We start from the raw sequence: 21,678 nt of genomic DNA, 5'->3' as shown, positions 1-21,678 counted from the left end.
TATTGGTCTATAAGATGGGGCTGAAGGAAGGAGGGAAGGGAAGTGAAGTGAAAATCACTCAATTCTTTACCAACTGACCTATTAGGGATGCCCAGGAGGAATGAGGGAATGGAAGTGAATTCTTTCAGTAGCCTAAAGAAGTCAGGTAATAATGCCATTGCATTTTGTGCTAGTTAGATCTCACCTGGACATCAATTCTTGTTGCTCTAAGATTTCTTTTTTGTTGCTACATTTTGAAAGACCTTGATACATTTTATTTTATTATTTTTTTTGAGAGTTCCTCCACATTGCTTTATTTTTTTTTAATTAATTTTTTTTAATTTAATTTTAAAATCTTTAATTCTTACAATTTATCAAGAAATAGTTAACAAAAAAAGGATGGCCAGGTTGTATGTTATGATTATAAAATTAAGTAGAGATGTTTGTCTCAGTAAAGAGAATTATATACTTGTCTTCAAATATTTGAATGGCTGGTACGTCAAAGACCCATTATTCCTTTGTTTTCCAGAGGCTATCTTTGGGAGAGTGATATGACATGTTTCTTTCTGAGTTTAGAGTTCCCTGCCGCTAGAAGTTTCGAAGCAACTTTGAGATTTTTGTTGGCAAGTTAGACTAAATGATCTTTAATTTGGGTTTGGATTTAAACTTTTATTTATGTGAAGTTCTTTACATCCTGTTATCTGAACAGGCTGTTTCCTAGACTGTTTCTTGATGGTTTGGAAAAGTAAAAGTTAATAGTGTGCATTCACACCTTGAAAATTACCTCAAAGATAACAGGAATGGGGCTTGGGCTCCCCCTGAATACCGGTATCTTTATTCGTTTTCATTGTCTCAAAGTTAGACCTGTCCACTTTTTTTCAGTTGAGTTCCTTAAAGACATCCCAATTAACGAAAAATTCAGCCCAGGGAGCCAAGTTTTGAAGACAGGGAAATTACATTGTCAATGTCATTTGATTAGCACCTAAATGTGGATACACTGGCTATTTTCTTTTAAAGAAGGTCCTAACGAGTCTGAAGAGAAAACATTTAATTTTAGCTTCTATTTTAACAGGCAAGAAAAAATTCTCTATAGCAGTCATTAACTCACTGCTGAGTAAGTCAGTGGCACATTAGATTAATCGAGTTCTGTATAGGCAAGCAGAGACTGTACTTTATCTCTTCCAGTTAGTGTCCTTGGGATGAGTTCAAACTACATGAAACAATAATTGCCCTTGACCAAACAGAAACAGGTAGATCCACCAGAGATAGCTCAGCTCTTTTCTAAGTTACACCTTCCACTGTTTTATTCCCTTCATCTTTTGAGTTTCAAAGATATTTTAATTAAGCCAGAGGTGTGGATCTGTGTTTTGGGAGCCTGTCATTTCAAAGCCGTCATAAAATTTCTGAATTCCTCTTTACGAGTAGTGAAAAACGAATGATATCTTACTAAAAAGGCTTCTCAAATTTCATTAGTGGTATAAATGTCATATTTGTCATAACCGTAGCATAGTAAATACTTGCTTGTACACACACACACACACACACACGTCAATATTTTGTAATAAAGTAATTTTCTGTTTTCAGTAACCATTAAGTTTACTAAACATTGAAGTTGTATACTATTCAGTGTAAGGATATTATTTTCAATGTACAGCCCTACACACCCCAATTGAGGTGACGGTGATGGTCAGGGAAATCTGATCCTCCACAGCTTCATTTGCTCAAGCCCAGAGCTCAAGGCATTTCTTTGCCTGTGTCTTGTTCTGTTTGGGCATAGGTCACTGCAACTTTTACTTAATCTCCATTAACAGTAACTCAAATCCAAGGGAGTAACTTTAATGGGAAGAAGTTACAAATACAAAATTGATGCTTTTGAACTGTGGTGTTGGAGAAGACTCTTGAGAGTCCCTTGGACTGCAAGGAGATCCAACCAGTCCATCCTAAAGGAGACCAGTCCTGAGTGTTCACTGGAAGGACTGACATTGAAGCTGAAACTCCAGTACTTTGGTGGCCAAAGTCAGTCAGTTGTTTGACTGACTCTTTTGAAAAGACCCCTACGCTGGGAAAGATTGAAGGTGGGAGGAGAAGGAGGTAACAGAGGATGAGATGGTTGGATGGCATCACTGACTCAATAATATTGTCCAGTATTTTTAAGAAGCATGTTACTAAAGATAGGCTGACAGCATAAAAGAGGTTCCTTTAAAAGCCTTATTTACAAGAAGTTAATAGTTTATATTGTGATTAAGCTTATGGGCTTTTATTTATTTAATGAAATTATTTGCTCATTTATTTTGCTCAGAAAGCTGAGCTCTGAAGAATTGATGCTTTTGAACTGTGGTGTTGGAGAAAACTCTTGAGAGTCTCTTGGACTGCAAGGAGATCCAACCAGTCCATCCTAAAGGAGATCAGTCCTGAGTGTTCACTGGAAGGACTGACATTGAAGCTGAAACTCCAGTACTTTGGTGGCCAAAGTCAGTCAGTTGTTTGACTGACTCTTTTGAAAAGACCCCGATGCTGGGAAAGATTGAAGGTGGGAGGAGAAGGGGGTAACAGAGGATGAGGTGGTTGGATGGCATCACTGACTCAATGGATATGAGTTTGGGTAAATTCCAGGAGTTGGTGATGGACAGGGAGGCCTGGTGTGCTACAGTCCATGGGGTTACAAAGCGTTGGACACGACTGAGCGACTGAACTGATTTTTGTTTACCACCATTCAAATGGAGTTTGATTATTCATTGAAATAGTATTTCTAAGAGAAAAACCGTAAATCCATCCAAGTGTCATTCACTAGTGCTGTGTGTGTGTTTAGTTGCTCAGTCGTGTCTGACTCTCTGTGGCCCCATGGACAATAACCTGCCAGGCTCCTCTGTCCATGGAATTTTCCAGGCCAGAATACTGGAGAGAGTTATCCCTTTCTGACCCAGGGATTGAACCCATGTCTCTTGAATCTCCTACATTGGCAGGCAGATTCTTTACCACTAGCACCACCTTAGAAGTCCCTCATTCAGTGGAGACTCGGTTAAATAAACCATGATTTATCCATAAAATAAAATACTACTTTATATTTTCATAAAAAAGATTGTGCAATATATTAATGGAAGCAAGTTAAGGAATATCATTATTACATAATCCTCTTTTTACTTTTATGATATAAATATTTAATCATAATTATAAGAGCTGACTCATTTGAAAAGACCCTAATGCTGGGAAAGATTGAGGGCAGGAGGAGAAGGGGATGACAGAGGATTAGATGGTTGGATGGCATCACTGACTCAATGGACGTGAGTTTGGGTAAACTCCGGGAGTTAGTGATGGACAAGGAGGCCTGGCGTGCTGCGGTTCATGGGATTGCAAAGAGTCGGACACGACTGAGCAACTTAACTGGCATATATTTATATATATAGTCTGATATTTCATTATTTTGACTTTAAAGTACAGTTTATGTTGAGTTTTTAGTTGATAATTTAGATAGTTTAATAAATACATTTCTATCTTATAATGCAAATCTTAACCGATTATAACAATTCTTTTTTTTGTTTGTTTGCCGACTCCTTAATCACAAAATCTCTTCTGACATTAATATTTTCTGTGCAACGATTCTGTGGTTTCCTTAAGTGGGTGTTTCTGTGAGATTTGTCCCGGTCTTGCTGACTTAGCCATTACTTTTTTGGTTCTTTCGGTTTTAATAGATTTACATTTTAGATTAGCTCGTTTGTCCAGAATTATAGGAGTGAACTGAGGTTGAAGTGAGTGGTTGCCCATGCATAAATAAAGCAGAAATCCATAGAACATGAGCCTGATGATATTAGCTTCCTTCTGTCAGTTGCTGTGAAACAGAACGATATGGATTCTGTAACCATCTGAAATTCACATATGATAAGCAAGTGACCTCACCTGCATGACTTTCCTGTCACATTAAATAGCATTCTTCTTTCCAGGTCTATCCCCTCTCTCCTGTATTAAATTTTTAAACAATTATGAATTAATTTTATTGGAAGTTGATAAATGTGACCAATCATTTCTATTAACTCCAGATCTGCTTTATCCTTCACAAGTTTCTTCTGTTGGTTCATGAATTTTCTTAGGCTGCTCTAGGTTTAATTTCCAATTTGCTTTTTACATGACTCCCAGTCACTAACTGGACTTCATTTTCTCATCTCTAAAACTGGATAGCTTTCCAGAAATATTTGCTTAGTACTAATAATGTGCACTGTGCAAAATTAAAACATAACTGCTCCCCTGGAAAGAAGGATCATGAAAAATGCCCAGCTCAGAACCAAGACTAAAAAATACTATTGCCATTTTGATTAGAACTGCCTTTAGGTTATAGTTTAAAAGCTAGTGGGAACTTTAAAGAGTCAACTAAGTCTAAAAACTGAAATAAATACTGAAGAATTGAGGGTGGTAAGATTTGCATTCAGTCTATAGTGATGAGATGAATTCAAATATGAGGGAGGGCACATTGAATAAACAAAGGATATTTGAGAACAGTTGTATAGATACATGAGATATTGGATTATAGGCTTTTATAATGTCAAATCACCTAGCTTAAAGATCTTTTTAGTGATTCCTTTAAGTAGCAAAATATGCCCTAATTATGTCCCCAAAGTCTCTTTAATACTACCTGGGATATGAATATAGTCTACTTACTGTCTGCTACCCAGTACTCTGGGAATACTTTGTAAATTACATGTTGTTTTTTTTACTCAGTAGGAAAAAAATGAAACCAAAGCTTTCATTCATTCTTTATTATTTTCCCCATTTGTACCTCTTTCTAAATTGAAAAATCACAAATGCATTGCTAATTGCTGTTAAGATGATTCACTATATAAGTAGCTTATAAAACTCATGTGAGCTCTAGTACTACTAAACTTTATAGAGTGAATTTGGTGTTTTCTATTTTAATGAATCTATTAAATTAATAAGCTATAGTTTGGTGCTTTTTAATTTAAAATCACAGATTTGTATTTTCATGAGATGATCAAATGGTTATTAGAGCATTGTATTTTCAATTATTATTCCTTTTCTCTCCTGCCCCGAGAAAGAAAATCTGATTTATATGACTATATTTAATGATACAAGTTATTATATATAATTACATATAACTTTGGGGCTTCCCAGGTGGTGCTAGTGGTAAAGAACCTGCCTGCCAATGCCGGAGACAATAAGAGACACTGGTTCGATCCCTGGGTCAGGAAATCCCTTGGAGGAGGGCATGGCAACCCACTCCAGCGTTCTTGCCTGGAGAATCCCCATGGACAGAGGAGTCTGACAGGCTACAGACCATTGGGTTACAAAGATTTGGACATGAGTGAAGCAAATGAGCACACACGCATGCACATATAACTTGATCTAACTAAAATATAGATGACATTTAAGACTTTCTCTTTGGTAAGCCTACTAATGTAACATAATGAAGTAGCTAAATTTTATTGAGTAACACGGAAGACTGAATTAAGTATTTGTTCATAATTTCTTTCTTTCTGTGGACAAATATTTGAGCCTTGCTGTGTTATAGGTACTAGTCTAAAACTAGTACTACCCTATAGTTATAAGGGTAAGCAAAAGAGGCACATCCTTGCCCTCATGAAACTCCTGGTCGAATGGCAGAGACTAGTAAACATGCTAACCACATGTGTAGATACTTATATTTTAGGTATTGCATATTGTTAACTGTGTTCAAATAAATGCCATCCTCCAAATCTAGCACCAGAGGAGACTTTGTAATTTTCTGCACATTTTCTATGCAGTTTCTGCTGCTCCTCACTGTGGCCCGGTTATTCTGCAGTTCTTAGGGTGGGGAAGTGACCACACAGTATGCCTTCTGAAGTCTTTGGCCAGGAGAGATTATCACTTCTCTTCATGCTTTCGCAAAGAAGCAGTTGGTAATAACAACTTTAAGTCCTGAGGCACTTCCTCATTGGGCCATTGGCCAAAAACGAGCAAATCAACAAACAATAAAACAAAGATTTTATAAACCAAAACCTCCCTCTAAATACTTCCCTGAAAACTTCCAGAGGCAGCTCCACAACTTACTTAAATGACTGAATTCACAAATTTTAAATGGTAGTTTACTCTACTTTGTCTTAGTAATCACACCCACACACACATACACACACACATTTATAGCATTTAACATCTGGGCAGGCATGAATAATCGTGCATACATAACATCATTGATATTTTTGCATCACTGCAGTTGAGTAAAAGCATTCTAAGATGTTGTGAAAGTACAAAAATACATATTTCTTGTTGCTTTGCTCATGGAAATAAAGGATTGCACAGATAATTCTATATTTGCAAAGCATGTTCAGTGCATAATTAACTATATAGTATAGCAGACAAAATGATCCATAAATCAATATGAACTGAGTAACATCTCGTAAAATAAATTATCGTATGCTAAGAAGTGTATTTTATATATTTCGTAATGAGCTTTTCCAATTTGATGGTGAGCCATGCTGTGTATATAATTATTTTAAATGGGTAGAATTCCTATGTTTTGAAAGTGTACTTAAAACACCCAAGGATAAGACAAAAACAAAATAACAGCAACCAAAAAAAAATAAAGGAAACAGGAGATATAAGAATTGTTGAGACCACATAGAAATTAGAGCTGGTTCAATGAAGAAGTATGTGTGTTTTAATAGTACATGTATATCAGAGCAATACACGGCTCAGTTCAGTTCAGTTCAGCTCAGTCGCTCAGTCGTGTCCGACTTTTGCGACCCCATCAATCGCAGCACGCCAGGCCTCCCTGTCCAGCACCAACTCCCAGAGTTCACTCAGATTCATGCCCATAGAGTCAGTGATGCCATCCAGCCATCTCATCCTCTGTCGTCCCCTTCTCCTCCTGCCCCCAATCCCTCCCAGCATTAGACTCTTTTCCAATGAGTCAACTTTTCGCATGAGGTGGCCAAAGTATTGGAGTTTCAGCTTTAGCATCATTTCTTCCAAAGAAATCCCAGGGTTGATCTCCTTCAGAAGGGACTCTCAAGAGTCTTCTCCAACACCACAGTTCAAAAGCATCAATTCTTCGGCGCTCAGCCTTCTTCACAGTGCAACTCTCACATCCATACATGACCACTGGATAAACCATAGCCTTGACTAGACACATTAGTCGGCAAAGTAATGTCTCTGCTTTTCAATATGCTATCTAGGTTGGTCATAACTTTTCTTCCAAGGGTAAGCGTCTTTTAATTTCATGGCTGCAGTCACCATCTGCAGTGATTTTGGAGCCCCCCAAAAATAAAGTCTGACACTGTTTCCACTGTTTCCCCATCTATTTCCCATGAAGTGATGGGACCAGATGCCATCATCTTCGTTTTCTGAATGTTGAGCTTTAAGCCAACTTTTTCATTCTCCTCTTTCACTTTCATCAAGAGGCTCTTTAGTTCTTCTTCACTTTCTGCCATAACGGTGGTGTAATCTGCCTATCTGAGGTTATTGATATTTCTCCCGGCAATCTTGATTCCAGCTTGTGTTTCTTCCAGTCCAGCGTTTCTCATGATGTACTCTGCATATAGGTTAAATAAGCAGGGTGACAATATACAGCCTTGATGTACTCCTTTTCCTATTTGGAACCAGTCTGTTGTTCCATGCCCAGTTCTAACTGTTGCTTCCTGGCCTGTATACAGATTTCTCAAGAGGCAGTTTGGATGGTCTGGTATTCCCATCTCTGTCAGAATTTTCCATAGTTTATTGTGATCCACACAGTCAAAGGCTTTGGCATAGACAGTAAAGCAGAAGTAGATGTTTTTCTGGAACTCTCTTGCTTTTTTCCATGATCCAGCAGATGTTGGCAATTTGATCTCTGGTTCCTCTGCCTCTTCTAAAACCAGCTTGAACATCAGGGAGTTCATGGTTCATGTATTGTTGAAGCCTGGCTTGGAGAATTTTGAGCATTACTTTACTAGCCTGTGAGATGAGTGCAATTGTGTGGTAGTTTGAGCATTCTTTGGCATTGCCTTTCTTTGGGATTGGAATGAAAACTGACCTTTTCCAGTCCTGTGGCCACTGCTGAGTGTTCCCAATTTGCTGGCATATTGAGTGCAGCACTTTCACAGCATCAGTGGATAGTTATTGTACTTGATAGTTGATCCTTTGAGCAAAGGAAAAAGGGAAGGAGAAGGGAGAGAAGGAAGGGAAGAAAAAACTGTAGAATGCATTCTTCTTTGATCAAGCACCAGATCAGTTCATGAACATGTTCACTGCCAGACTGCCCTGAAAAGTTTGTGAGCAACTTTGAAATTAGAGAAATAGATTCATTGTATCAAAATGTGGTGGTGAGCTATGTGGAAAAATTAAAATTTGCAGAAAGCCCACCTGTCCTCTGAAGTACAGTTCTGAACCGTATATATTTCCAGTATTGCCTCCCCCAGTTCAATTCAGTTCAGTTGCTCAGTTGTATCGTATCCAACTCTGCTGCCCCATAGACTGCAGCATGCAAGGCCTCCCTGTCCATCACCAAATCTCAGAATTTACTCAAAGTCATGTCCATTGAGTTGGTGATGCCATCCAATTATCTCATCCTCTTTCATCCCCTTCTCCTCTTGCCTTCAATCTTCCCCAGCATCAGGGTCTTTTCAAATGAGTCAGTTCTTTGCGTCAGGTGGCCAAAGTATTGGAGTTTCAGCTTCAACATCAGTCCTTCCAATGAACACCCAGGACTAATCTCCTTTAGGATGGACTGGTTGGATCTCCTTGCAGTCCACAGAACTCTCAAGAATCTTCTCCAACACCACAGTTCAAAAGCATCAATTCTTCAGTGCTCAGCTTTCTTATAGTCCAATTCTCACATCCATACCTAACTACTCGAAAAATCATGGCCTTGACTAGGCGGAGCTTTGTTGCCTCCTTCAGAGACAATTAATTTCTTAGGCATTCAAATATATTTTAAGTGGGAACAGCAAAACTATGTAGCCTTGCAGTAGAGTGCTATTACTGGCAAATAAGAGAAAGCTCAACTAAAACTATATAAACAATGAAGTGCTAGTATTTTTCCTCAGAGCGAGAAGTCTAGAGTGACATCAGGGTATGATTCAATGGCTTAATAATATCATCAATAATCTAATTTCCTTTTGTTTATCTACTTAGTCTTTTGAGAACTGGCTTCTTTCTAAAGCCAGCTTCCATCTTGGTTGCAAGATGTCTGTCAACTTGCTTCTGGGGCCATAGACTTGCTTGTCTGTATCTGAAGAGGTGAGAGAGAGAGAGGGTTATTAGCAGACACTTTCTCAGAAGGAAGTAAATTCCAAGAGCTTCTTGCCCAAACATAAACCTGTCCTCATATATTACTGTCCCCAAATGGATCATATACTTACCTAGACAAATAACTGTGCGCAGGAAAAGGAAAAATATTTACTTTGTTCTGAGATACAAACTTTCTTTCTAAATTTGAAGGGCGAGTCATCACCCCCAAGGCACTGATAGTGAGAAAGTCAAATAAATGTGAACATATTGCAAGATAAAGTATTGAAAGTAGCTGAAGCAACCACAGTGTACACTGAAGAGGGTTTTCTACAAGCCTGCTAATTTGCTTCTGTTCTTCCAACAACGGAACCCATTGCTCTGCAGCAAACTTTATGGGTAGAGCCATAATTCTCAAACCTAGTGTTCATAACAGGCACATGACGAGCTTTCTAAAAATGCAAAAACTTGGGCTATTAGCCAGAATTCAAATCCAAACACCCAAATGTCAAATCCTCTAAGACATTTTAACAAAATCCCAGACGATTCTGTTATGGGCAATGAGAGGACCACTCTGGTTTCAGTTCAGTTCAGTTCATTTCAGTCGCTCAGTCATGTCTGACTCTTCGCGACCACATGGACTGCAGCACACCAGCCTTCCCTGTCCATCACCAAATCCCGAAGTTAACTCAAACTCATGTCCATTGAGTCGGTGATGCCATCCAACTGTCTCATCCTCTGTCATCCCCTTCTCCTCTTGTCTTCAATCTTTCCCAGCATCAGGGTCTTTTCAGATGAGTCAGTTCTTCACATCAGGTGGCCAAATATTGGAGTTTCAGCTTCAGGATCAGTCCTTACAATTTAGGACTGATCTCCTTTAGGATGGACTGGTTGGATCTCCTTGCAGTCCATGGAACTTTCAAGAGTCTTCTCCAACACCACAGTTCAAAAGCATCAATTCTTTCAGTGCTCAGCTTTATTATAGTCCATCTCTCACATCCATACATGACTACTGGGAAAACCACAACTTGACTAGATGGACCTTTGTTGGCAAAGTAATGTCTCTCTGCTCTTTAATATGCTGTCTAGGTTGGTCATAACTTTCCCTCCAAGGAGTGAGTGTCTTTTAATTTCATGGCTGCAGTTACCATCTGCAGTGATTTTGGAGCCCCAAAGAATAATTAAGTCTGTCACTGTTTCCACTGTTTCCCCATCTATTTGCCATGAAGTGATGGGACCAGATGCCATGATCTTAGTTTTCTGAATGTTGAGTTTTAAGCCAACTCTTTCACTCTCCTCTTTCACTTTCATCAAGAGGCTCTTTAGTTCTTCGCTTTCTGCCATAAGGGTGGTGTCATCTGCATATCTGGGTTATTGATATTTCTTCCGGCAATCTTGATTCCAGCTTGTGTTTCTTCCAGTCCAGCATTTTGCATGATGTACTCTGCATATGAGTTAAATAAGCAGGGTGACAATATACAGCCTTGACGTACTCCTTTTCCTATTTGGAACCAGTCTGTTGTTCCATGTCCAGTTCTAACTGTTGCTTCCTTGACCTGCATACAGATTCTCAGGAGGCAGGTGAGGTGATCTGGTGTTCCCATCTCTTTCAGAATTTTCCAGAGTTTATTGTGGTCCACATGCTGGGTTAGCTTCTTTGTATCAAATATATACATTTGCTCTCTGTTTTCCTACTATTACTATAATTTCAGTACATTCATCTATGTTGTCACCAGGGAGAACAATACAGAGTTTTTAGTTTTTATTTTTCTTGTGTTTTTAATTTCCAGGATTAGAATAAATTGCATGTGACACAAATATGTTTGTGTTTATTTGATTTGCTGATTCATGAATTCCAAGAAGCAGATAAAAGAGTGAGGAATCATTGGATATCATGAGATGACTTCTGTGATCCTTAATTTCACTTAAATGTTACTAAATAAACCACTACTGTCCATTTAGAGTTTTGGTTGTACTCCTTGGGCTCTTGCTGTCACCTTTTTATAATTCATGGTGCTTTTTTTGGAAATGAGTTAGTCTACAAGGCCTTCTTTGCCAGCGATAACTGAAACAGTGAATTAATACCAATCCTAACCCATATGTGACATTGTGAGTATATAGTGAAGTCGCTCAGTTGTGCCCAACTCTTTGTGACCCCATGGACAGTAGCCTGCACCAAGTTCCTCCGTCCATGGGATTTTCAAGGCAAGAGTACTGGAGTGGGTTGCCATTTCTTTCTCCAGGGAATCTTCCCAACCCAGGGATTGAACCCAGGTCTCTTGCATTGTAGACAGACACTTTACCATCTGAGCCACCAGGGAATGTTGTTTTAATAATATGCATATTGGTTAATAGTATGAATATAGTTAGCAATATGAATATAGTTACATCTGCATGTTATGAGAAACCACGACTATGGAGATGTTTCGTGGAAATGTGATTGTTTGCAGATTTGTGGACCTGCTGATTGTAATATTGTTCATTTGTTACAAACCTTCTTTCAGGTATTGTAGTCTCAAGTGTAGGTTAGTGCACTGCTTGCCCCAGAAGCTTAGTTTTTAAGACTAATTGCTATTACTCCTATAAGTTTAGAATTGTCTTTACTTCTGTACTTGCTGGTTCTTTCCAAAAATTTCTTGCTTCTCCATATATAATGAAGAAGTAAAATCTTAGTACTTCTGATCTTCTTTCTTAGGCATTACAGGCTTAGGATGTTTTGTTTAACCATCTAGGCAGACTCTAAGCTGCGTCTGCCTATCCCTGGATTGTAAGGGACTTGAAAAAGTTTCTAAGACAGCACTTCATTTCTTAAAGGGATTTCTCTTGCAGCCCTTATATCCAGTTTTTGTTTTTTTCCCCTTAGGCTAAGACCAAGGAATGTTATCATAGTTATAACTAATCCTTATTTCTTGATTCCTTCTCCTGTTTACTTTTCTTTTTTAGTGGATACTGAATCAGCACTTTGTGAGAAAGTAATGCACAGTGGAAAAAATGGTTTTCAAACCACATGAGCTCAAATTCAAATTGACCTTAGACAAATTGTTATGTCACTAGGAACCTCTGTCCCTTCATCTATCAAATAAGAGTATACTTCATCTCCTTGTTTCTTTTATAAATTCAGTTCACACACACAAAGTGACCTGCTATAAACTTTTTTTTTTTTGGTTGTTGTTCCTTTTGAATCTCCAGACTTTTTACAAACAATGACCCATAAAAGTCAACACTTCTTTAAGCCCCTGTGGTATTTTCCTAAAAGGGAATTCCTGGAAGCTACTGAAGGTTTTCCTCTTTGAACATGTTGTGATGTATTTGGGACATGATAAAGCAGCAAAAAGCTTTTAAAAATTTATGTTCTCTACACCATGCGTGCCAAGTGTGTTTGCACTCTCGATTTTTCTTTTTCTTTTTTTTTTTTCTGGTGCCAAGGAGACAAGCCAAACAGTGTGAGAGGAAAATACTGTCAGGACACAAAGTAAGCTTGTCTAATGTGTACACTGTGCAGATGTAACCCTAACGGGAAAGAGTGGAGAACTCTCCCTAGTTAGACAGTGGTACCTTGATGAACGAATCACCTGGGAACAAAGCTCTTTTATAAGCAATTCAGCTGAGTAAATTTTTATTTTAAAACTTCATAAATCCAATGAAGTAGTATTGCCTAGAGTAATATAATTCAACAGTAATATTCTGCTTAAGTTGCACTTGTGCACAGAGCAGAAATATCTTCTCACAGAGCATGTCTGTTAGTGAAACGTGAATTCTAGGCAACATTGTGAACTGCTTCACTGTTGCAGCTTCACTCTTGCAGCTCCATCCTCCACAAACACAGAGTTGATTACCCTTGGAGTTGTGCTGTTCTCAAAGATGCTTCCCTTTAAAGAACCAATCAAAATGATTAACAATTTGAATTATAGCTCTAATATAATCAATACATTAAAATGATATTACCTAGTCTTATCTCAATTCTGGCTCCAAACTACTACTGTTGAAAGAGACTGGCTTAATTGGTTTGAAATGGGGCCCAGAGTTTGGCATCTTGTATAGATGTGGAGTTATGAACTGCTTTAGCAGAGAGTTGTTTTCATAATGTGATCTCTCCTTTTGTAATACCCATGCTTATCCATGTATGGGCAGTAGAACGCTGGTGTCAGAATCACTTGGCATCGACCTTTAAATTGCAGGATCCTGTGGTTTCACCACAGAACTGCCACTGCTGAATCTTGAAATGTGTGATACCCATGAGTTGAGTGTATTTGTGTGTGAATGTGATGGGGCAAGAGAAAGATTGAATCTCTGTGTTTAACCAACACTCAGAGTGATTCTAAGTTACTCTAAGGTTTAATAATTCCTATTTTTTTAAAAGAATTTCTACCTCGTGAAGCAAAATTTTTGACAGTTAACAATACCTTTTAATTCCTCTTTGCTAATGGAAAATTTCCATGAAGTGGTGATGGTTGGGATATTCATATGTAATGTATAATTTATATTTAAACAATATTATTTATAATATAATTTGCACTCAGACTAAAAAAAAAATCAACCTTGTTTGCAAAAGGACAGAAAATTCAAATTTAAATAACTGAATGGTCTTTTCTAATCCTTATTTAAAAATATGGGAGTACTTAACTGTTAATTTAACATGTGTATCAGTTTATCTAATTATCTAATGACAAATTTCTAGTGTATGACACAAAATTTCAAGTCAGATACTTTTATTTATTATTTAGAAATGTGAAATATATTTATGTTCAATCTCAATTTCTCTTTCTCTTTCTCCCCTTCTCTCTCCCTCTCACCTCACTCCCACCTCTCTTTCCCCCTACTCCCCCCTCCATCTCTTTTCCTCTATCATAGCATCAGATGAAGAAGAGCCAACTTCAGCAGGTAAAGTTTCTATGCTATAAAAATTATTCCTATTTAAGGCCTTTAATAGAGATGTATTTGTTCAGGTTTCAACCAGAAACCTGGCACAATTTAATATACTTTATTTCTTGAATCCATTATACTGCCCCAGACTAAATGACATTGTTATGAGTTTAAAGTAAAAAGAGAAAATAATTAAAAATGAACTGTCACAGAGGAAATCATAACACAGAACACATCGGTAGGAAGGAATAAGGAAAATTGGAATATTAAAACATTGAGAAGAGTGCCAGTAAGTAATAAAATGGGGAGAAAAACTGAAATGATAAAATGCAGAAAAATAATAAAATGAGACTGAAAGGAAAAAGAGGAAAGTGGTAAAACATACTTTCAGAAATATGACTTACCATGATAGAATATTGCATTATCACATATTTAACTGATATTGAACATGATATTCATATAAATTTAAGGATAAAAATCATGTTGTTGCTTCAAATACTCACTTTCTTTAAGAAAATAATTTCTGTAGTTATAACTTAATGATACTGAAATTTGGCTCCATGATATTGCTCATTTATCAAGCATTTATCTCAGCATTTATCAAGTAAAGGCTGAGATCTGAACTAAAATCTGTGAGGAATGCCAACAGTACATTTATAAGAAGAAAGTCAGCACCAGTCAGTCTGGTTAGCAAGCAATAAAAGGCCCGGGCTAGCAGACAGCAAAATCAGGAAAAAGGGATGAAGTCTTAAGATGGAGGTCAGAGGCTGGTTGGAAGAGAAAGATGAGACCTTTGCACCAGAGTCTGTCTTAGGCAGTTTGAGGGAGTTAGGCCTGAGACATATAAGCAGGAAATGGTTACTGAAACTAATGGACACAAATGGGACTTGACTTTATAGGAAATGTGAAATGTAGCCCTGTTATTTGGAACTTGGGTACAAGATAGGGTTTTTTCAATTCAGAGACAACATTTCAGTTGGTAGAAGACTTCTTGATTTCTACCTTCTAAAACTGGGTAGAGATTTTTACCTGTAAAAGTAGTTCAGAAAGTCAAAATTCAATGGAAGAAAGTGAAATAGACATGTTACAAATATCTTTGGTAAACTTCAAAAATACCATATTGCATTATGTTCATTATCACTGTCTTGAAATGGAATCACAGAATAAGGTAAATTCTCAATTAATGTTTAATTTTCATAATATTGCTAGATAGTTTGTAACCTGATTTGGATAAGAACTCTCTATAATTTTCTCCTACTCTAGTCAGTATTATGTAGCATACTTTTAGGAGCAACCTAATCATATGACTCAGTAGCAGACTTATGTGTTATGAGTTTCCACTGCCTGGTTTCTGAATTTTTTGCCCTAACTTGAGGCTATAGTGTTGACAAGACTGTTTCTCAGCCTCAATTGAATCTTTTCTTTCTGTGAGTACCAGTCCTTGTGAGCCCGTGCTTTCTAGCCCAGGCTCATTCCTCTAATATTCTTATACCCCATTCCTTGTTAGGTTGCCTGCCAAGCAATTTTGGGGACTTTGCAAAAGAATTATTATTTTTGTGTGACGAAGATTAATTGTAACTTAATGTAAATAATACCTAAAATATAAATATTTCTTGGTATAATTTTCTTGTTTTAAATTAATTTAATACTTTCTATGCTTATCAAGAAATTCTTTTGTAAATGCAACTAAATACTTCCCCCGCACAAATATTTAACTTGAGAATGATCTGAACATCATAGACTTTAAATTATGCTTTAAAATTTTTTTTTCAGATATGACCAGGTTTTTTTGTGTGATTTTAGCATAGACAATTAGAATAGAGCAAATGTATTCTTAAGTAATATCTTAAATAATTTCACATGAATATTACATTAAGAAAATTTGCATTTAATAAAGCAGACATTCCTTTTACATTGCACTGCCACTGGGAACCAAATGTTATTCCTTTAATTTTATCAAAATATATAATAAAAAATATAATTGTGTAGTTCTATTAAAACTTTTGATGTGGTATTATGAGGTTAGTAAAGGCCTGATTTCATAAAGGCTATGAATAATTGTGGAAAGTGGATTGGATTGTTTAGTCCTTTGTTTCTACTACTTGCCCCTAATTTTTTCAATAATTTTCTAAATTAAATATTTATTATTCTATTCATATGTCTATTTTATCAAAATATGTCTATTTAAAATATAATGCATAATATATTTAATGGATTATTAATATTCTCTGTTTTTGCTTTCATCTCCTGCCAACAGAGTTTATCTAGAATGATCTTTTCCAGGTTCAGACTTGCTTAATTTATCCTTTGTGATCCTTCTTTATCTTTCTTTCCTGTTATTTCTTGATTCTATTTAAATTATCAGTGAAACCCAGTCAATTGTTTGACATAGTAATTGTACCTGGATTAAACTTTTATATATCCCCTTATGATAGCTTTATCAGTTTCACATTCTTCCTTCTGATTCACAGTATAATTGGACAGTGACTTTTTAAAATACATACTTTCGCTCAATTGTGTCCGACTCTCTGTGACCCCATGAATCGCAGCACACCAGGCCTCCCTGTCCATCACCAACTCCCGGAGTTCACTCAAACTCATGTCCATTGAGTCTGTGATGCCATCCAGCCATCTCATCCTCTGTAGTCCCCTTTTCCTCTTGCCCCCAATCCCTCCCAGTATCAGAGTCTTTTCCAATGAGTCAACTCTTCGCATGAGGTGGCCAAAGTATTGGAGTTTCAGCTTTAGCATCATTCCTTCCAAAGAACACCCAGAATTGATCTCCTTCAGAATGGACTGGTTGGATCTGCTTGCAGTCTAAGGGACTCTCAAGAGTCTTCCCCAACACCACAGTTCAAAAGCATCAGTTCTTTGACACAGGTTTTTTAAATTAAATAATTCAGATATTTCTAGTAGGAGATCTGCTACTCTTCAAAATTCAACAGTAGAAGAAATAAAGTAAATGGAGGTGTTTATTGCTGCCAAAGCATCACAGGTTCCTGATCACTAGATGTTAAAATATGAATTAAAAGTTAAAATTATTATTTAAAAATATGTGTATGGTTTATCTAAATATACAGGGGCCTACTGGACACTGTGACTGAATGATACTATTTATTAAATATTTGGAAGGTAGAGATTTATATAATAAATCTAAGTTATTATTACCCCAGAAGTATACAGAACTGATCAATTATAATTTGGTAATCATGACAAATTCTCATTGTCCAGAATATATTTTAGAGAAATAATAGATTTCTGTCTGGACTAACAGATAGTATAAAAATAGAGACATTATAACTCTGAGAAAATTAATGAGATATTAGAGAGTGTGTTACTTGTGTTATAATTCTACAAAATGATCTGGGCTTTTCTCTTTACAATAGAGCATATTTTGTTTGCCTTATATTTAGAATTATTATGACTGCAGCATTATAAGAGACAACTGATCCCTCTACTCTCTCCCCATATAATTCTATTTACAATATTTTTATCCTTCACTGTGTTTTTAGTCTGTTTTCAAATACACCTAATTTCTCTTATTTGAACCTCTAAATTGCCATGCAAAAAGCAAGTGCCTAGTAACAGCTTTTGTGTGTGTGTTGAGTTACAGAGGGGATGCAAAAAAAAAAAAAAATACCTGTCATATCTGCATTACTCCTCATGGAGATGTATCCCCATATTGAATATGGAGCCATCCATTTGTTCATTATTTTTATCTTCAAATGTTCAGATGGGATGCATTAGCCCAGAGCAACATATTTGTAGCATCTGAGTTACTAGGGCAGTTTCACCTAACACCTGGTTCTGTAACTACCAGAAGTTTCTTTTTATTTATCTTAGTTGAATCTTCTGTTCAGGTATTTAAACATCTTATCATTGAGTATAAAAACACAAATGAACTATATAAGAAATCCTGTCAAACTAGGTTATAGCCCAAGATCTAATTATAAACTAATGAGATTCATGTTTTTGGAGCAATCATAACAGATACTGTAACTTCAAATGACTCATATTAAGAGGTGATATATGTACTCCAATTATATTGCTGTTCCTCAAATAATTTTGGTAACTCTCTTTCAAAATATCCTCCAGCTAATGCAATATCAATTATTCTTTTTTATAGTCTCAGAACTGTGTTGCTCTGTTCACCACACAGTGGTCTGAAAAATAGGCCTTCAAAACAAAGATGTCCAAATATTAAGAGTGTTTGTGTGTGTATGTATCTGTAGGTGTAAAATACAGATCAGTCTATAACTTTAATAATGCTCTTTAATAAAGTTAAGTCAGTGGATGCTTCTCCCATGTTGCACAAATCCAATTTTCATTTATCTTTTATTAAATTTCATAATAAGGAGAGACTTGATAAATTGATTACACTAATGCCTTTGTCTGTCTTTTAAGAAATTAAGACATTTACATTAGAAAATTAACTGCTGCAAATGAACTAATCTATATAAATTTAATTTATTAACTATAAGGTCTATCAAATTCAGCTTGCTGTCATACAAATTTCTTCATTTTTCTTTGTTTTGACTTAGCTATTATTTTACCTCTCTAGAAATATTCATCAAATTAATTCTTGGTGTTGTTCAGTCACACAGTCATGTCTAACTCTTTGCAACTCCATGAATGGCAGCACACCAGGCTTCCCTGTCCTTCACCATCTCCCAGAGTTTGCTCAAACTCAATCCACTGAGTTGGTGATGCCATCCAACCATTTTGTCCTCTGTCATCGCCTTCTCCTGCTTTGAATCTTTCTCAGCATCAGAGTCTTCTCTAATGAGTCAGCACTTCATTTAAGGTGGCCACAGTATTGGAGCTTCAGTCTCAGCATCAGTCTCTCCAATGAATATTCAGGACTGATTTCCTTTAGGATTGACTGTTTTGATGTCCTTGCAGTTCAAGGGACTCTCAGGAGTCTTCTCCAACACAACAGTTCTAAAACATCAATTCTTTGACGCTCAGCCTTCTTTATAGTCCAGATCACACATCCATACATGACTACTGAAAAAACCACGGCTTTGACTATGCAGACCTTTGTGGGCAAAGTAATGTCTCTGCTTTTTGATATGCTCTCTAGGTTTGTCATAGCTTTTCTTTCCAGGAGCAAGCATCTTTTAATTTCATGGCTGCATTTACCATCTGCAGTGATTTTGGAGCCCCCCAAAATAAAGTCTGTCACTGTTTCCATGGTTTCCCCATCTATTTACCATGAAGTGATGGGACCGGAGAATTGATGCTTCGGTACTGTGGTATTGGAGAAGACCCTTGAAAGTCCCTGGGACTGCAAGCAGATTAAACCAGTCCATCCTAAAGGAAATCAGTCCTGAGTGTTCACTGGAAGGACTAATGTTGAATCTGAAATGCCAATACGTTGGCCACCTGATGCGAAGAACTGACTCATTGGAAAAGACCCTGATGCTGGGAAAGACTGAAGGCTGGAGGAGAAGGGGATGGCAGAGGATGAGATGGTTGGATGGCATCACTGACTCAATGGACATGAGTTTGAGTAAACTCTGGGACTTGGTGATGGACAGGGAGGCCTGGCATGCTGCAGTCCATGGGGTCACAAAGAGTCGGACATGACTGAGTGACTGAACTGAACTGAACTGAACTGATGAGACAGGATGCCATGATTTTTTTTTTGTTGTTTTGAATGTTGTTTTAAGCCAGCTTTTTCACTCTCCTCTTCCACTTTCATCAAGAGGCTCTTTATTTTCTCTTTGGTTTCTGCCGTAAGGGTGGTGTTATCTGCATATCTGGGTTATTGATATTTCTTCCAGCAATCTTGATTCCAGCTTGTCCTTTTTCCAGCCTAACATTTCCATGATGTTCTCTGCATATAAGTTAAATAAGCAGGGTGACAATATACAGCCTTGTCATATTTCTTTCCCAATTTTGAACCAGTCCGTTGTTCCATGTCTGGTTCTAACTGTTACTTCTTGACCTGCATACAGGCTTCTCAGAAGGCAGGTAAGGTGATCTGGTATTCCCATCTCTTTAAGAATTTTCCAGTTTGTTGTGATCGACAAAGTCAAACACTTTAATGTAATCAGTGAAACAGACGTAGATGTTTTTCTGGAATTGTCTTGCTTTTTCTATGAACTGACAGATATTGGCAATTTTATTTCTGGTTCCTCTGCCTTTTCTAAATCCAGCTTGGACATCTTGAAGTTCTCTGTTCATGTTCTAATCCTAGTTTGGAGAATTTTGAGCATTACTTTGCTAGCGTGTGAAATGAGTACAATTGTGTGGTAGTTTTGAACATTCTTTGGTATTTCCCTTCTTTGGAATTGGAATGAAAACTGACCTTTTCCAGTCCTGTGGCCACTGCTGAGTTTTCCACATTTTGCTGGCATATTGAATGCAGCATTTAACAGCATCCTCTTTTAGGATCTGAAATAGCTCAGCTGGAATTTCATCACATCCAGTACCATCTAGTGATGCTGCTTAAGGCTCACTTGACTTTGCATTCCCAGATGTCTGGCTTTAGGTGAATGATCACACCATCATGTTTATCTGTGTCATTAAGATTTTTTTGTATAGTTCTTCTGTGTATTCTTACTACCTCTTCTCAATAATTAATTGTCATGATAAAAATTAAGAAGACTGGAAATAGAAAATATTACTGAATGGGATCAATCAGTCAGAAAATTACACAGTTGAGATCTTGTAGCTGTATGATAAATCAGTGGCTAAAATTAATCAAGCTGCAAGTTACCTTTTTATTCATAACAACTCAAAAGCAAAACTTGATTTTTCTTCTTTTTTTCCTTCTTCTCTTGCCTAAGGGAAGATTTTTAATTGCTTTAATTGTCATATGTCAGTTTTTTAATATCAAAGAAAGAGACTGAGTTTTGAATATATAAAATAAATATTAATACTGAATTAGCTCATAATAAAAATATTAGAAAAAAATGGAAATTTTAGATGAATGTAAAAGGAAAATCTTTTTAGCAATCAGCTTTATTAAAAACACTACACTGTAAATGCTATCCTGTTCTTCATATATTTATAAAGTTAAAATTTCATCATTTGCTTAAATGTACATCTGTATTTGTGGCCTATTAACATCTGATTCCAAATGGTAGTAATGACAGAGATAATTGCCTGGATACAATAGTTTATAAAAGAATTCTTGTGACCTTCGTGATGCCCATCAGAGGTGGAGGCAGTGGTAATTCAGCACACCAGAGCTTCATCATTGTTACCAGTTCCTTCTAAATCTTTTAGTGTTTCATCTTCGAAGTGATCAGTTTGGCCACTGAGGATGTGCGGTGCTGCATGCTCAGTTGTTTAGTCACGACCAGCTCTTTGTGACCCCAAGGACTATAGCCATCCAGGCTTGTCTGTCCATGAGATTTCTCTGGGCAAAAAACTGGAGAGGGTTGCCATTTCCTCCTCCAGGGGATCTTCCCAGTCCAGGGATCGAACCCATGTCTCCTGGATCTCCTGCACTGGCAGGAGAATTCCTTACCACTGAGCCACCTTAGCAGTAATAAAGATTTAATATAGTTTTATATTATAAATGTATATTCATAGTTTTATAAAGAAACTTCATATATATATAGTTTAAAACAAATACACACACACACATATATATGTATACATGAAAGTGAAAATGAAAGTCGCTCAGTCGTGTCT

At 36.9% G+C, this 21,678-nt stretch overlaps 1 protein-coding gene across 1 annotated transcript in view; it reads left to right on the top strand.

Moving 5' to 3' along the window:
• EDIL3 (EGF like repeats and discoidin domains 3) overlaps window positions 1-21,678 on the top strand; it is a 335,221-nt gene that overhangs the window by 18,128 nt on the left and 295,415 nt on the right. The window contains exon 3 of the mRNA XM_068981124.1: window positions 14,020-14,049. Within this exon, the coding sequence (XP_068837225.1) occupies window positions 14,020-14,049 (30 nt within the window). The remainder of the gene's footprint in view (window positions 1-14,019; window positions 14,050-21,678) is intronic.

Source organism: Capricornis sumatraensis, chromosome 9 (assembly GCF_032405125.1).
Source record: "Capricornis sumatraensis isolate serow.1 chromosome 9, serow.2, whole genome shotgun sequence".
Classification (NCBI taxonomy): Eukaryota; Metazoa; Chordata; class Mammalia; order Artiodactyla; family Bovidae; genus Capricornis; species Capricornis sumatraensis.
The sequence above is the reverse complement of the archived record's forward strand: the minus strand, read 5'-3'. Positions and strand labels throughout refer to the sequence as shown.